The sequence below is a fragment of the Myxocyprinus asiaticus genome, chromosome 10 (genome assembly GCF_019703515.2).
Source record: "Myxocyprinus asiaticus isolate MX2 ecotype Aquarium Trade chromosome 10, UBuf_Myxa_2, whole genome shotgun sequence".
Taxonomy (NCBI): domain Eukaryota; kingdom Metazoa; phylum Chordata; class Actinopteri; order Cypriniformes; family Catostomidae; genus Myxocyprinus; species Myxocyprinus asiaticus.
In genome coordinates this window covers 2709379-2727279 of record NC_059353.1, presented here as the reverse complement: position 1 = coordinate 2727279, position 17901 = coordinate 2709379, and the positions used below count along the sequence as shown (strand labels likewise).

The 17901-nt window shown below is 40.3% G+C and overlaps 1 protein-coding gene across 2 annotated transcripts in view; it reads right to left on the bottom strand.

Annotated features, from left to right (window-relative positions):
* LOC127446831 (polypeptide N-acetylgalactosaminyltransferase 5-like) overlaps positions 1-17901 on the bottom strand; it is a 69524-nt gene that overhangs the window by 25465 nt on the left and 26158 nt on the right. For both annotated transcript variants that reach the window (XM_051708103.1, XM_051708104.1), the window contains 2 exons: positions 6096-6231; positions 5673-5792 (listed from right to left, as the gene is read on the bottom strand). In XM_051708103.1, the coding sequence (XP_051564063.1) occupies positions 5673-5792; positions 6096-6231 (256 nt within the window). The remainder of the gene's footprint in view (positions 1-5672; positions 5793-6095; positions 6232-17901) is intronic.

The following is a 17901-nucleotide window of genomic DNA, read 5'->3' as shown; positions in this document are numbered from 1 at the left end:
CGCGTGATCTCGAAGCGTGCCCCGGCGTCTCTTCGGTTCATGAGGGGGACAATGAATCTCTTGGGTCTGCGGACTTTGAATTGCCTACCTCTGAACGTTCCTCACATGATGACAAAGTGGTTGAGGAATTACTCGAGGTGGTTACTCATGCGGTGGCCAGATTACAGCTAGACTGGCCATGCGAACAAGAGACCCACAAACAATCGAAACTAGAAGACAGATTTCTGTCTGGTGGCCAGGGGAAGGGAACACAAAATCAGTCTCTCCCCTTCTTTGAAGCCCTCCATGACGAGTTGACTCATTCATGGGGGAAACCTTATACTTCCCGTATCTTTGTGCCTTCGATGTCGACATATTCGACTATCGTGGGTGCTAAGGCACGGGGGTATACGATGATGCCACAGGTAGAAGAGACGCTCACGGGCTATCTCTCACCTGGTTCGACATCATCATTAAAAAGACCAACTCTCCCCACAAAGCCATGTAGAACCTCAACGCTTGTGGGGAATGCTTATCAAGCAGCAGGTCAGGCTGGTACTGCGCTACACACCATGGCAGTGTTACAGGCATCTGTGGCTAAACCTCACGGGCATCAAGAATAAGGACAGAGTATTCCTACTTGATGCCCCAGTCTCACCTTCTGGCCTGTTTGGCGATTCGGTGAATACAGTCGTCACCAGATTTCGGGAGGCGAAAAAACACGAGGAAGCCTTTGTGCAATTCCTTCCTCGCCGCATTTAGGGGGAGGGGCTGCCGGCCACCCAGCCTCGCCCCGGTCCTTCTAGAATGGAGACTCAAAAACAAAGTGTGGCGAGTCGCGCTCCCCCTTGTAAAGATTGGGGACCGGCTCGTCACCCTCAGCAGCCTCCAAAGCAAGACCTCAGGACCATTATTTCCAAAAAGAAGTCCTGACGGTCTTGTGCCCAGCATTGTGGGGGTAGCCCCCCTCGGGACGAGGAACGCAAAACATCTACCCACTCCTTCCCGACACCCCCACGAAACCTCTCCATCCCCACTGCCTCTGGTGTTTCGGGGGGCAGTGATTTACAGCAAAATGTTGAGTGTTCTGATGCTTCCTGTTGTTGCCCAGGGCATGGAACATCCAACATTCCCTCAGTGGGAAGTATCAAAATTGGTATCCATTTCAGAGAACCTGGCAGTGTGGAAGCTACTGCCAGGTATTTTTATGTGGGTCCTATAGACAGTAGAAAAGGGCTACAGTATTCAATTCGTTCGCCGTCCTCCGCGTTTCAACGGCGTGGTCCCCACTACCGTGAAACCGGAACAAGCACATTTACTGTCACAAGAGCTGCAATCACTTCTGGTCAAAGGGGCCATAGAACATGTTCCCCTTCCAGAGAGAGAGAGTCAGGTTACTACAGCGGATACTTCCTGGTTCCCAAGAAGGATGGGGGATTGCATCCGATTTTAGATCTTTGAGGCTTGAACTGCTGAGTCAAGGCGCTCAAGTTCAAGATGCTAACTGTCAAGACGATCGTGTCACAAATTCAACATCGCGACTGGTTAGTCACGATCGATCTCATGGACACATACTTTCATATAGAAATACTGCCACAACACAGGAAGTTCCTGAGGTTTGCTTTCGGGGGTGAAGCTTACCAATATCGGATTCTTCCATTCGGCCTAGCCTTATCACCTCGCACATACACAAAGTGCATGGATGCAGCACTGGCTCCATTGCGACTCCAGAGCATCCGCATTTTGAATTACATAGACGACTGGCTGATACTAGCACATTTGCAAGAACTGGCATTACAGCACAGAAATGTCATCTTAGCTCATCTAGTTTCTCTGGGGTTGAGACTCAACGACAAGAAAAGCATTCTTTCTCCTGCCCAGAGAATGACATATTTAGGGATCGTATGGAATTCGATCATGATGCGGGCACAGCTGTCTCCCGCTTGAATCGAGACCATTCAGAATACCCTGAGCAAAGTCAGGCTAGGCCAAGATCGTACTGTTCTTCAGTATCATCGAATGTTAGGTCTCATGGCATCTGCGTCCTCTGTGATCCCTATGGGCCTTTTGCATATGAGACCATTTCAGTTGTGGCTCAAAGCCAGGGGATTTCATCCAAGGGCCAATCCCCGAAGGCAGATAAGGGTTACGTGCTGCGGGCTACATACCCTCTCTATGTGGCTCAGACCCCAGTTCCTCACCTTGGGTCCCACTCTAGGTGTGTCTTGCCTTTGCAGATTGCTAACGACAGATGCCTCCCTGTCGGGCTAGGAAGCGGTCTTAAGTGGTCATCCAGCTCAAGGGGAATGGGAGGGTCACCAGCTCGATTGGCACATAAACCGTCTCGAGTTGATGGCTGTATTTCTGGCCCTGAAGTACTTCCTCCAGCATCTGAGAGGCTGCCATGTCCTGGTGCGGGTGGACAACACAGCGGCAGTCTCTTACATAAATCACCAAGGAGGACTGCGGTCGCACCAGCTAAACAGACTAGCACGGCAGATTTTTCTTTGGGCCCAGGGCAAGCTCCTGTCACTCAAAGCAGTATATATCCCTGGATGCCTGAATGTGGGAGCGGATTTACTGTCCAGACAGAAAATACCAATGGGAGAATGGAAACTCCACCCCAAGGTAGTGAAACAAATCTGGTTAAGAGGTGGACCTCTTCGCCTCCCAACAGACAGCGCAATGTCCCCTCTACTTCTCTCTGAGTCACCCAGCCCCCCTGGGTCTGGACGCGATGGCGCATACATGGCTCAAAATACACCTGTATGCGTTTCCTCTGGTTTCTCTGCTCCCGGGAGTTCTAGCCAGAGTTCGTCAACAAGGATCTTGCCTCTTACTGATAGCGCAGCATTGGCCGAACAGAGTATGGCTCTCGGAGATAATATCTCTCCTTGACGGCTCGCCTTGGGTGATACTGGAGAGGAGAGACCTTCTGTCTCAAGTGCAGGGGACAATATTTCATCCCCGGCCCGAGCTGTGGAACCTTCATGTTTGGCCCCTGAAGGGTACCAACTGAGGGACACTGGGTTTTCACCTGAAGTTACTGAGACCATTTTGAGTGCTAGGGCTCCTTCCACTAGAAAAAGTTATGCCACTAAATGGGGTGTCTTTGAAAGGTGGTGCACTGCACATAATGCAGATCCAGTTAACTGCCAGATTGCTTGAGTTCTGGACTTCCTGCAGGAGAAATTATCAGTAGGCACATGCCCCGCCACTCTCAGGGTTTATGTGGCCACTCTGTCGGCTTGCCACACCTTGATTGACCGGGTGCCACTGGGGAAATATCCTTAGCTCGCTCGCTTCGTTCGTGGGGCCATGCAACTGAGGCCTCCCATTAGAACCAGGATCCCTTCATGGGACTAAGCTATAGTCCTTGAGGGTCTGGTTGAGACCCCCTTTGAACCTCTAGAGTCGGTGTCTGACAAGCTCCTGACTCTAAAGATGGTTTTTCTTATGGCTATCACTTCTTTAAAAAGAATTGGGGATTTGCAGGCTCTGTCTGTCTTGCCATCCTGTTTAGACTTTGCCCCAGGAATGGCAAAAGCGATATTGCATCCTCGTCCTGACTAACTGCCTAAACTTCCTTTCTCGACTGTACATCCAGTCACTCTTGAGGCCTTCTGTCCTCTGCCGTTCACAACGCCGGATCAGGAGAAACTTCACAGACTGTGTCCAGTCCGTGCTCTTCAGGCCTACGTCCACCATACTAGCCAGTGGTATAAGTCAGGGCAACTATTCGTCTGTCATGGGGGCCATAACAGGGGGGCGGCCACCACAAGACAGACAATATCACATTGGGTGAGGGATGCTATTGCCCTTTCCTATGAGGCGCGCGGTCAAGCTTCGCCAGTAGGCGTGAGGGCTCATTCTACCGGGGGGTTGCTTCTTTTAAAGCTTTGGCGGGGGGTGCCCCTCTGCAGCATGTTTGTAATGAGGCAGCTGGTCCTCTCCGCACACATTCATAAGATTTTATAGTTTGGATGTTCATGCCACTCCAGGCTCTCATGTCCTTGAGTCAACATCACAAGCTCATGTCTGAGACCTTTCACGTTCTTGTGAGCACACACTACACAACCGTAAGGGGTCCAGACACACACAGTGCGGCGGCGTGGGTATTCTCATTCCCATAAGTGCTGAATCAAGCACAGCATTAAGTGTAGCTTTTGACAGGGAAGGTCTCGATTTACTTGACTGTAACCCTTGCTCCCTGAAAAAGCAGAACGAGATGCTGTGCTTCATTGCCGCACTGAGGATGTCCCAGGACTGCTCTTCAGACAAATATACCTGACGATGCACCTGTGGCACATCTATTTATAGCCTCTGGTACTGGCGCATTATGATGTCACCAACAGAGGCTATAAAGGTTCTAGTCAATTTCATTGACGTGTTGCACACATATTCACAGCTGGTCACTCCTAAAGACGTTTCCATAAGCGCTGAATCAAGCGCAGCATCTCGTTCCGCTTTTTCAGGGAACAAGGGTTACAGTCAAGTAACCAGAGAGGTTCTCTGCAATGTACGAGATGTCTGCTGCCACCTGTTGGACGTTTCCGGGCATTTCTTGATGAAAATAAATATTTTTAAAACTTTTACAAAAATGTCTGCGTTTGTATTGCATCCACTCGTTTTTTTATGTGAAATCTTTGCTGATTTGAATAAAGTAACAGTAATGATTATATGGCTACTGATATTTTAAAATTAGTATTTGCTAAAATTTTGTACATTATTTTAATTGAAAACGCATGTTGAAATCCATGTATCAAATATGATCTCCATTACATTACAAAATTCTTTGAAAATTCTGACATACTTTTTATAAGATATACAGTATTTTAAGTGTGAACTAATATTTCTGTGTATTTTCATATATGCAGTCTGCTCTGTCATTATAAAGATCTCATTATTTCATATTAATAGCTATTATGATGTCATCTTACCATAATGACTTTTAAAGCCTAATGTATCAAATATAATACATTAACCTCTTTATTATTTTATTTTTTTTCGAATCCTTTTTATTTTTGGTCAAATACAAGCTATTTTTGCGGTGTAAAAATGTACAACATGCATCAAATGGTTGAGAATAAACATAAATAAATATGACCAAAAAGGTAAGTGCTAACAATTAGCTGCATTTAGAAAAATGAATAAAACCTGTCATTCACTACAGAAACTGTACTCCACCACATTGAAAGTTTAGGACTCCTATCTCGGAAACTCAGGTATCAAAATTATCTCAGAGTTTCCCAGTCGTAATAACAACTTGAGGGGTCGTGATCATGTGCAACTTCCGAATGGGAAACTCGTATTTACGATAATTCTGATAGCAGGTGAAGGCAGCATTATTTCATAATGTCAGGCTTTACAGGGATATAGACTAATGTTAGTCTTTTAATAAAGCGCATTAAAGCTTTTCTTCTAGTATTGTGTATTTAGTTTTCATTTAATACATCTTCACAGAGGTTTGTGATAATTGAAAGCATACTGAAAAGACTTTACAGTGGAGCAGTAGTTAGGAGCATATTTTTGCATGGAGCGAACACGGGAAATGGACAACCTGAAGTGGAGCTGGAGCGGAATTATTATAAAATAAGGAGGGAGGGGAAATGGTTGTCGCTCCACTCCACTCACATACTCTGATGCTCATGGCCTTTACCAGCCTTATACACTCTCCATATGTTGGACATTACCTGATGGGGTCAGAATCCTTCACGTGGTTCTGTCTGATATATTCCTCAGGCAGAGCGCTCCAGGCAAACACTAGCGGCCATCGGAAAATGCCTCTTTGGAAATTATCAACCAGCATATAACTTCATGGACAGAAAACAGGAGAAAAAAAATGTTTTTAGTGCATGAAGTTTGACAGTTCATTAAAGAAATTATGCAATGGAAAGAGGTCTTGAGTCTCATAAGAACATGTTTTTGGTACTATGTATTAAAGTACCTTGGTGTAGCATGTAAATACCATGGTATATGAATATGGTAATCATTCAGTACCATAGTATTTATAAAAGTATAATATTTCCATCTATTACCATCACTGCATTATAGAATTTGCACTTGGTTGTAGGGGAGCTCCAAATGCATATGAATGACTTAATAAACTCCATTACCTCATATCTTTATCACTGATGACCTCAATAACAGGACAGACCACTTTCTTGTGGTCCAGGTAAACTCTCTCTAACAGAGGCTCCAGCCAGCCCACATTACACTCAACATGCGAGTCCAGAAATGTCAACACGTCACCTGCAGAGGAAACAACATCTGCTGAAAAACTGAAGAATGTGATCTGTTTGTTGCAGTCTTTACTATGTACTGCCCACATCCAAATATGCAGACAATTCAACTATATAGTATTCTAAAAGCAGTATGTCAAACGAGTAGGATCCCAGCAAACACGTTCCCCTAACGTTAGCGTTAGATTCCCGTTTAGTTATTTTTTGGGAACCAATTCCTAACGTACTAAGAACGTTCTCTTTAGGTTCTTTATTTTATAACCATAAACTAACGTTCCCAAAACGTTGCAGGGTGATTTTTGTGGGATCACCTAAAAATAACTTATACAGAACGTTTTTAGGTTTTATATTTATTTCACACGTTTTATTATTTTTCATAATATTTGATGAGGTGGATAAACGGGTGTAAAGTAAGATCACGGAATATGGGAATTGAACACATTAAAATGAACAGATGTGGAATATCTGCGTCTAATACGTGCACGCGCATTTGGTTCGAGTGTTTGGTTTTTTTCTCTCTTCAATTTTTTTTTTTTTTCTTCAAAACATTTTTTTTCTCTCTTCAAAAAAATGCATGCGGTACCAACCTTGGCCACCAGGTGCCATTATCAGTAAACATGTAATCTTATGCTTTTAATGCTTTCTCTGTTGCTATATAGCTGAATAATACATTTATTATTTATTTAAGGGTTTGCAAACCTTAATCAAGACAAAATAAGGTTACATATGTTTGATATGGCATTCGTTGTCGTGTAACAACTGGAGTTATTTTTTTGTTTGAAACTGTTGGTCTTTCTAAACCATCTATGCCGTTTGCACAGTGTTGCATGGTGGAAGCGAAGGAATGTATTGAGTAAAACGGGAAACATGGGGAAATTATTATTATGTCTGTCCTTTTGAAGTGTTAGGAGTACATCTGGTAATGTTAATATTGTTGTAAGTAATCTAATTTCTAAACGAAAAGATCATTTATAAATTAAATCCTTTGCAGTACATTTTGTTGTTGGGTTATTTGTTTTACATGCTTGTGGGGGGTTTTTTCTCCAGGGAGGCCTCAATGAATGTTATGTGTAATGTATTTGACGACGGCTATGTATTTAGCTTGAGTGGTATTAATGGCATGTATTGACTAATCATTGATGGTGTGTATTTATGATGTGTGGTATTTAATTATGTATTCTGTGGATATTTATGTGTTTTATAGATTTGCTTACGTTTACTGACAGTGGCACCTGGTGGCCAAGGTTGGTACCGCATGCATTTTTTTGAAGAGAGAAAAAAAAAACTTTTTGAAGAGAGAAAAAAAACATTTTGTAGAGAGAAAAAAAAATTGTTTTGAAGAGAAACATTTTTTTTGAAGAGAGAGAAAAAAAAAACATTTTTGAAGAGAGTAAAACATTTTTTAGGAAGAGAGAAAAGAAAATTTAGGAAGAGAAAAAAAAAACATTTTAGGAAGAGAGAAAAAAATTTAAGACAGGCTCAGGAAGGAACTGAGACACTATTTTTTTTTTTTTTTTTCACCTTGCGGTTCAGAGCTTCCGTAGTTAAACAATTTAATTTGACCATTATTTTCTTGCTTATCTGTTACCCAGTCGGAGGCTGTGTATGAAGGTATTTTTGGAGCAAAACAGCTGAGCGTCTGTGACGGTGGAATTTGTAGTTGTAGAGATTAGCCACATGTGTATCAGTAAATTTTAAGTCACAGAGAAATTTTTTTAAGAGTTGCAAATTTTTCGATTTTTTTTTTCTCTCCCACAAACACAACACAACAGTTACACCTTCTCAAATTCTTCATTGCAGGTGTACAAATCCTATTCTACGAATGACAAATTAAGAAACTGCAGTGAATATGGTGCAAAACACATTCACACACCCGCATCAAAAAACGTGAAATCACGGACAAATTTTGATCATCCGCAAATCAGTATGTGAATTCATCCAATGAGAGCTGCACACTTGTAGAATATTTTCTCACAAATAATTTTTTTTTTCTTGGATATTTTTCTAGCACAAATATAAGTACATAACTACAACTGCTTGAAATGCTGCTACGAGTCTCAAACACTGTTTTTCGCTTGCAAATGACAAGTTTCGCGCGCTCTCCCTTTTGCACCACATATCTGTGTAAAATATGTAGCAAAAGTGATTTGTGCATCTGTAGAGGCAGCGGCGGGCACTGTTCAGAGATCAGAGAATTTTGGCCAATCAGAAGAGCTAGTTGGCGGAGCTTGGCGACCGAACGAGTAGTAAAAAAAAAAAAAAAAAAAGCAATTCCATGAGCATCTTCCCGAGCTGGCAGTGGCAAATACCAATACAGGTATGTTTTTTCTTTCTTTATCTGAAATCACTCACCGTTATACATTTGTTTATAGTTTAAATATGCGCGCTGGTAATCAGTGTTTCTTAGTTAGGTTCACGAAAGGTAAGCTAACGCTAGACTACCTGCACTGTTAAGTTTCCTAATCAGTCGTCTCATATTAAATGATACCCTCATGTTAAATGATTTATTCCTTATATTCTCTTCTGCTTTACCTTCTAGAAATATGACAGAACAGGGTGGGTCTTCGCAGGTGAGTATAATATCATAAGTATGCACCTAATGTAAGATTACCCTTATGAGAATTTACCATGGTCAGAAAACCATGGGTACCATGTTTTTGTTTTGTTTTTTCTCAATCAAGAACAAGATCAAGAGCTGAGTGTATAGGGTATAGGGAGTATCACTGGCTTTGCTCTATATAAATCGCGCGCTGCTGAATTCAAAAATTAACGGTTGTTTTGGTGGAGGAACTAGCTGACTGACATTCATTTGTCGATTTCCTAATTAATTAATTGCTTCTAGATGTGAGATTAAATACATATGGTATTTATTTGAAAAAGATTTGACTCATATAATCGAAAAGAACATGACTGTTGGAACTGTATTGTTGTTTATTGGCCACTAATGACGAGAAGCATAGATGTCTCCGCTAAACTGTACACTTCGGAGGTAAGAAATTAATTAAATGTTAACCTATAACATTATTTGAATGTTTATTTAATTTTTAATCTTTGTCAATACATTTCTGATTTCAAAAACCACCTAATGTATTGAGATAATTGATTATTTGGAATAACTAGGTTGGCTTGAAAGATCTCGAATAGTGTGCTATATCTTTTCTAACTGATCGGAATTACGGTTTTCCCTCAGCAGACGATCAAACATCGGAACAAATCCCCATTCACTTACACTGATGGAATGTTCAGACTTTTCAAACTCCAAATGTCAAAAATTCAAAAGTATACAGACACACAGAAGGCCTTTAATATGCCTTTAGCTGCTCTATCTAATTTACCACTCATACTTTCTATCAATCCATCACTTTCTTTTCTATCTTTACATCACTCTTTTTATTCTTTCTTTCACTCCATCATTTTAACACTCTACCAGCTGCATACAACCTAGCAACCATTTAGTGCACCCTAGCAACCAAAACACATTGACTTAAATTCAAAATGGCTTAGATGGATATCTCCTGATCAGAATGTCATAGTCTTCAGGTTTGACTCATTACACTCAGTCCAGCAAGCAGCCTTTTTAGGATCACCCTGACAACTTCCTAGCAACCAGATGGACTTATCCTAGCAACCGTATAGCAAAATACAGATCTCTGCACCACAACATCGTAGAGACATCAACTTTGGCTTATTTGACTCAGACCAGCAAGGAGCCTTTAAATATCATACTGGACAATACTTAGCCATACCCTAGCAACCATTTAGTGCACCCTAGCAACCAAAACCCATTGACTGCCATTCAAAATAGCTTAGATGGATATCTCCTGATCAGAATGTCATAGTCTTCAGGTTTGGCTCAATACACTCAGTCCGGCAAGCAGCCTTTTTACCATCACCCTGGCAACTGCCTAGCAACCAGATGGACTTACCCTAGCAACCATATAGTAAAACACATATCTCTGCACCACAACATCGTAGAAACCTCAACTTTTGCTCCTGGCTCCAGCAAGGAGCCTTTAAATTAGTGAAGGGAAGATCAGATCATTTTACTGACTTGAATCTTTGAGTCTCGTTCAGCAAAATGAATGAATCTTTATTGAAGTCATTTAGTTCATTTCGTTCATTTGAGCAGAATTAAATTAAAATGTTACATTTTCAATAGCCAAATCCCCCCCAACACGTCTACTTACGCAAATTTTGATTATAGTCCCAATAAGGAAAAATGGATGATGCAGCCAAGGACAAATTATGAGAAACAGAAAGATTAGTTCGCCTCTGGAAACTTCTTGTCGGAGTCGTTCGTTCTTTTGTCACTGCATACCGGATACGGCTGTCAAGTGACAAAAGAACAAATGACACAACCAGAAGACTCGAGAGGTGAACTAATCATTTCTGTTTCCTGTGTGAGCAATGCCTAGTGTATATGGCTGTCACGTGATAAAAGAACAAACGACTCGGACCAGAAGACTCGAGAGGTGAACTGATCATTTCTGTTTCCTGTACAGCCCCTATGCGGTTTTCACATAACAAACGAACGGAGGTTGCGCAATGCACATGCACGGCCAACACAAAATGAACGAATCACTCTCTGAGGCTACTCATTCTTCTGAGTCACATAAAAGATTCGTTCAAAATGAATGAATCGTTCATGAACGACCCATCACTACTTTAAATATCATGCTGGAAAACACTTAGCCACACCCTAGCAACCATTTAGAGCACCCTAGCAACCAAACACTATTGACTTCCATTCAAAATGGCTCTGAGCGATATCTTTGGATAAGTATGTCATACAGACATAAGTGCTGGCTTGTTTGATTCAGGATAGCAAGCAGCCTTGTAAGTATAACCCTGGCAACTGCCTAGCAACCAAATGAGCTCACCCAAGCAACCAAGTAGCAAAACACTTATCTCTACACCAGAACATCGTAGAGACTTCCGGGTTGGCTCATTTGACTCAGGCTAGCAAGGAGCCTTTTGTGTATCACTCTGGTAACTGCCTAGCAACCACCAAGAATACTCTAGCAACGCCCTGGCGACCATCCAGAACACCTTAGCAACGCCCTAGCGACCAACCAGAACACCCTAGCAAATACTTAGCAACCATCCAGAACACCCTAGCAACTACCTAGCAGCCACCCAGAATACCCTAGCAACCATCTAGCAATGCCCTAGCAATCACCCAGAACACCCTAGCAACTCCCTAACGACCACCCAGATCTATCTATTAGGCTTTATATTCAATCTATATGTCTATTCCTCCTTTCTATCTCTCTCTATTTATCTAGCTATAACACGCTAACAACATGCTAGAAACATACTAAAACATGCTAGCAACACCTAGATAAGTGCTAAAACATGCTAGTAACACCTAGCTAAGTGCTAAAACAGAGTCTTTATTATCCATCTATCTAGATAAAAAGGTTTGTCAAGGCAAAATTTATGTTGGCTTGACAAAGCCTGGCCAGAACGTTTGAAGTAGTTTTAAAAGCTTGAAGTCTGAAGGTTTTAAAGGCCATGCAGTCTGTCAGACAGACGGATAGATAGGTTTCTGCTCAAGCCATGAGTGATTTGCTTTCAAATTCATAAAAAAATAAAAAGATTTAACAAATTCCCAGTGAGATACATTACCCACAATGAACGGTTCCAGATATCCTTTATTTATTTATTTATTTATTTATTTTTTTAATCTTCTTTATTCAGTATTCCAGAAAAGGCAATATAGGTTCCGGATATACATTTTCCATTATCTCAATCGCCGTGCCAGAAAACTTTTCAATACAACCAAACCAACCACCTTCTTTAAGATAAATCAAAACATTACAAACTTATGATTCGAAAGAAAAAAAAATTAATAGGTTAAGGTAACTATAGGACACTTTCGCTCGTGAGATAATCCAAAAATGAGTGCATCATCAGTAGGGAACTTTTAAATGTTAATGTATGTATGTGTAAAAACATCAGACTAACATTTTGATTACAAATAATTTTATCATTTTAAAACACACAGAAACATAAAACGTACACATAAATCTTTCAAACGCTACACATTAAACAAGCAAACATGACAAAGGAACAATGACAGGAACAATGTCAAATGAACAACAGAAAAAGAACATTCATTAAAACACATCAAACTAACACTGACACATGAATTTAACTCACTAAATGTCCTACTACTAAACCACTTCTAAATGTAAACTAAGTGAACTACTAAACTACTACTACTAAACCATTACAACTACTATATGTATACTAAGTGAACTATTACTACTAATTGTAAACTATTTATCACTCCTCTGAATCAGTAAAATCCACACTGATCACACATTTGTGGACATGTTGAATTTTTGTAAGTTGTTGGCAGCTGCTCTATCAGCTCGTCCACACTGCCATGGTAGAGGTTGGCCGGTACATTGAACTCCTCAAAGTCACTACATAGTAGAGTGAGGCTGTCATGATGTCCTGACACGCCAACAATCTGCACGTAGTCTGTCTCGACCTTCCTCTCAGCAATCTGGATTTTAACAAAAATACAATTTACACTCAGGCTTACATCCCCTTAAATGCACAATGAATGTATGAGCCTATTGAAATATCTCAGCAACATTACACCCTAATAATTACATAAAATTGTTTATATTGCTATAGCAGAACGCCAAGATCATGGGTTCGATTCCCAGGTAATGTGTGAACTTTATAAAATGTATGCCTAGAATGCAATGTAAGTCACTTAGGATAAAAGTCTCTACCAAATGCATAATGTAATGTAAGCTGTGTTTCTACTGTTTGGCTAGTCCTTGCTCATGTCATTGCTTTGAGTGATTGCATGTTACCAGCGACGACAATTGTTAATGTTGCAACTGTAATATTAGGTTAATCATTTTATTTGGATGTATTGTGGTGCTGTAAAGTTCAAGTTAAAGCTGAATAACTCTATGTACAGTGCGTACTGGAAAAGAAGTTCTCATAATAGCTTTTATGGAATGGGGGATTGTTGCATGAAATTTATCTAGAGAAGCAGCTTATGTGTTTTTTATTATACACAGCCATGTAGCTGGAAGAATTCAACTTTCCATTTCCATTTTCCCTTAGAGCTGCATTCAGGTGGGTGAGCTCCAGTCATCGCTGCAGTTGTATTCAGTCAAAACACATTTTACATTGCGTGATTTGGAATCGCAGACAGGTCCAGATATTTAACATGCTAGATATCTCGTAGACATCGGCGACGCGTCGGTGCTTCTCTCAGATCGTGTCTTCGATAATTCATACATTGCATTTGTCGCTCATGGGAACGAGCTCTGATTTGCCTATGATTTTGGGCTTTTGTCTGCGATCTCCACAAAACTGTTGGTGAGTGAAAATCGGGCCTAAAATCGTGTAGTGTAAACTCGGCATTATCTGACACCTCCAATTCAGGACAATTCACCTAGGGTGTGTCAAAAAAGGGAGGCATCCAAAATGTGCAGTGTTGGGTGACTCTAGGACCATGATTGAGGGTTGTGTTTAGATTTTTGGAGCTTGAAACAACTTGAGTGTGAATAATGACACAATTTGTAACTTTTTTTATGGGTGTGCTATTCTTTTTAAGTCATCTAAATATTAAGTTATAGTTTCTACAAATTGGAAAAAGTTTAGTAAATTCAACTGTAACGTGTGTGAAAATTCTCAGTTATCTTGAGTTATTCAATTGGATGTGCTTCTCTGTTGCTTAAGATGTTTTAACACTCATCCCAGTGGCTTCAGCAGTTGTGATCTGATGATGAAGATTCCCCAGCATTTAAGCTCATCACACAAATAACTCAACAGTACTTGTTAATTGTTGTTGGAGCTGCTGCAGAGATGAAGATAACAGGTGTGAGTTGGGCAGAAACAGCTGGGGTAGGGAAGACTAGGCAGCCACTATGTTTACATGCACACCAGAAAGCCAGTTATTGCAAGAAAGCTGCGTGCACATTTACATGCACTGTGTTAGCGGTGTATTCTTAATCTGCGTATACATGCGGCACTGTTAGAAAACCACTTTCTCCACACCTTTCCGTTATTTTAATTGTCTGGTCTTGTCCACGCACATGCACACTCTTATGTGTTTATATGACCATATAAACTGCATTCTCCGGCAAAAATCCAGGTGTGTTAAATTGATTTCTCCTAATCCCCAATGGTGTAAGGACAACAGCATTCATGTTTACATGTTTCAAAATGCTGCTTTCTGCAAAAACCTTCGAATAAACAGTTTCTTATTTGCATGTAAATATGGTTAGTGCTGTAAGTATCTAACTATATTTACATGCACTTAAGAAAACGGCTAATTTCTTTTTTAAAGGATTAAAAGAAAGCTGGAGAATGCGGTTTATGTGGCCATGTAAACGCATAAGCGGCGTTCTTACAGGTTTTTGAAGAGTGTGTATGTGCGTGGGATAAATAAAGTAATAGAAAGATGTGGGAAAAGCCCACTTACTGACAACGCTGTAAGTATACATGTGCTAAGAATACGTTGCTAACACAGTGAATGTAAATGTGAACTCTGCTTTCGTGTCTTAAACAGCTTTCTTGCAATAAACAGTTTTCTGGTGTGCCTGTAAACTAGGGATGTGCGAGACTAGTCGACTAAACGGTTCTGATGCTGCTAGTCGACACTGGAATTACTAGTCGGTTAATATTTCCCCCCATTAAACTGATCATAATTTTTACACATTTACGTTTGGCTTTATATTTTTACAGAGGCTGCACTTAAATTATTGTCATAGTAATGTTACATATTTTAAATAGAATTAATAATACAAATATTATTTAAAAAAAAGAGTATATCTGGAGCAGATACAGAGTTTAATTTCACCTCAGGCTGCGCATGCTTCTTCCCTCTCTCACTCGGCGGCAAAAAAAAATTATGCTTTTGAGTAAGTAGCCTAGAAAATGACTAGGCTAGGTATGCCATTTTTTAATCTGCTGATTAAGAAGGCTATTTTCAACAAGGTGCCGACTGCTGAATGGGGTAAAGGCTACATCACAGGCCTATTTTTTTCTATCCTATAGCTATTATTTATTTATTTTTTACATCGTAACTGTTATTGGTTGACGTTCTTTACCGAACAGCTGTCTTATTAGATCAATGGTTAATGCACGACTGCACGTTGTGAAATACGCGCAACTTTTCAGCGCATTTTTTTCTCTCTCATAGATTTGGCTTAGTCTACCTGTTAATTATTTTCGACAATGTCCTGACTGTTTTAATATGTTAAGTAACTTTTACTTGGTGATTTCCATTTAGAACAGGCTTTTAATGGTTGTTCCATTGTTTTCAATAAATATGTCTGTTAAATATTCACTAACGTTGATTCAGTGAATGCGTGTCATGTTCTATATTTAAAGTACAATGATTATAATTCAAGGCGAGGACGTCGCAGATAAATGCCCCTTTTCAGTGGAATTTAGCATCGGATTTGGAATAGATTAAGTATTTTAAATGGGTCGCATAAACACTTTTTTTTTTTTTTTTTACTGTTTTCTGAAGGTTGGTTTCTCTTTAGACTAGTCAACTAGTCAGTTACAAAACTTCCGTTTAAACAACAGTCAAATTAGTCGTAGGGCACATCCCTAGTGTAAACATAGTCAGTGTTGTAGCTACCACCACCACCACCCTTTTCAAAGATGGTTGTTCCTTTTCCTTCATTTTACACGGATGACCTCTTTCACTTCTCTTTTAAACCATCTAACCTCCCTGTTCAAAATCTTAAAGAAATAGTTCTTCCTAAAATCAAAATTGTCATAATTTACTCATCCTCATGTTATTCCAAATGCATATGAGTTTTCTTCCGTGGAACACAAAATGAGATGTTAGGGTGTGACAGCCTCAGTCACCATTCATTTTTATTGTATGAATAAAAGATTTAATGAAAGTGAATGCTGATTGTGGGTGTCACTCCCTAACATCTACTTTTGTGTTTCAGGGAGGAAAGAAAACTCATATAGGTTTGGAACAGTATGACAGCAAGTAAATGAAGATAGAATTTACATTTTTGTGTGAACTATCCCTTAAACCTCATTATTCTTGAATGTTTGATCCGTCTTTTAGATACAGATTCACTGCTGAGTCTTGTCTGGAGGGAGTTGTCCTTCTATGATGTAACATCTGCTTGCGCAGAGGTTGTTGACACTATTTGTCAACTACTTGTAACACTGTCCTTTCATCCTTACCCTATCAGTTTCACCCCACTTCCGACTTGTGACGTTCATCTCTGCAGTGACTCCCACAATTATTAACAAGCCCTGTTGATGTCACTAGCTCTGTTCCAAAACTGTGAACAGAGTGAGTTGCCTTGGGTCCCGTTTTCACCTGGTATTAGGATGTGTCACAAGTGGTCAGGCAAGACATCACCATTTACACCTGGTACTAATTTGCATCTCAGAATCAGATGCGACCTCTGCGACCACTTGTGATCGGATTCTGAGTGGAGGGGGTTTGATATCATGACTGCATACATCACTCACTTTGTCAGTGTGTTACTGCATGATGATAATGAGTAAGCAAATGCGAAAAAATTGGTGCACTGTTTCACCCAGTTATGCTTTAATTTTAATCAAAGTACAAATTTGCAGTTATTTGAGTAATATTGACTAAATTTTGTTATCAGCAAAAAAGTACATGCAGCTCACTGATCATTTTCTAAGTGCTCCGATCGGTTTTGGTGAAAAACATCCCCATTTAACAGTAAATTTTGGCAGCCGCCATTGCTCTCCTGTGCGCCATCCAGTGCTTCACACTCCAGTTTAGTAGGTAGTGGAAATGCACCTATTTACATTGAGGCGTAGAAATGTTAAAAGAAGTAGGTGAACGTTTCCTCCATCTACTGGACTTTGAAACACTGTATGGCACACAGCAGACCATTCAAAATTGCTTAAATATCAGGTTGTTTTCCCACAGAATTTATTTACATTTTTATCCCTTTAAGCAACAGAGAAATGCATCCAGAATTACCAAAATTACTCTAGTTGACTACTAGATATTCAATAATTGCATAAAAATTACTCCCTTTTTCCACTTGCCCCTGGAGACTCAAATATTCTCCCCTATAGAAGATGTCATCTTCTTCACCTGTAACACTGCGTGAAGGTGGACAAAGGGCCCCCTTTGCCACATTTTCCATGCTGTCTGGTAGGGTGAGTTGCGCTGCCCTGAATTTCGATGACGTACGGCCAAATTATAAATAGTGGTGGCCATATCTTGTTGAGAGGGTGACATTCTTAAGAAAATATGTGACCCCCTCATCAAATTCTGGTTCGTCACCAACTTTAGTGGTCACATATACAGTTTTACTATCAGTGAGTGCACTAATAGTTGTCGTTTTAACAGTGGTGACTCTAATCTCTCTTCCTTCCATCACATAGGTGAGAGCTTTTTGTGTTTGCACATTTGCAGCAAATTGGTGCCAGGCGAGTGTAGGGGCTTTTTGTTGCCATCCTGAGGGTAAGAGAAAAATGCACAGAATATTTATGAATCTTGTTTATGAAAAATACATTTCATAAATGAATTTTGAAGGATAGTCCTGTCAGGGACTATTCGATAATTGAATGGTGTCAGAATATTCCTGTCAGAGATTGGAAACTAGTCAAACTATAGACTTAGGTTATGTCTTTATTGTCATGAAAAATAAATGTAATTTATTTTATTCACTATTTGTCG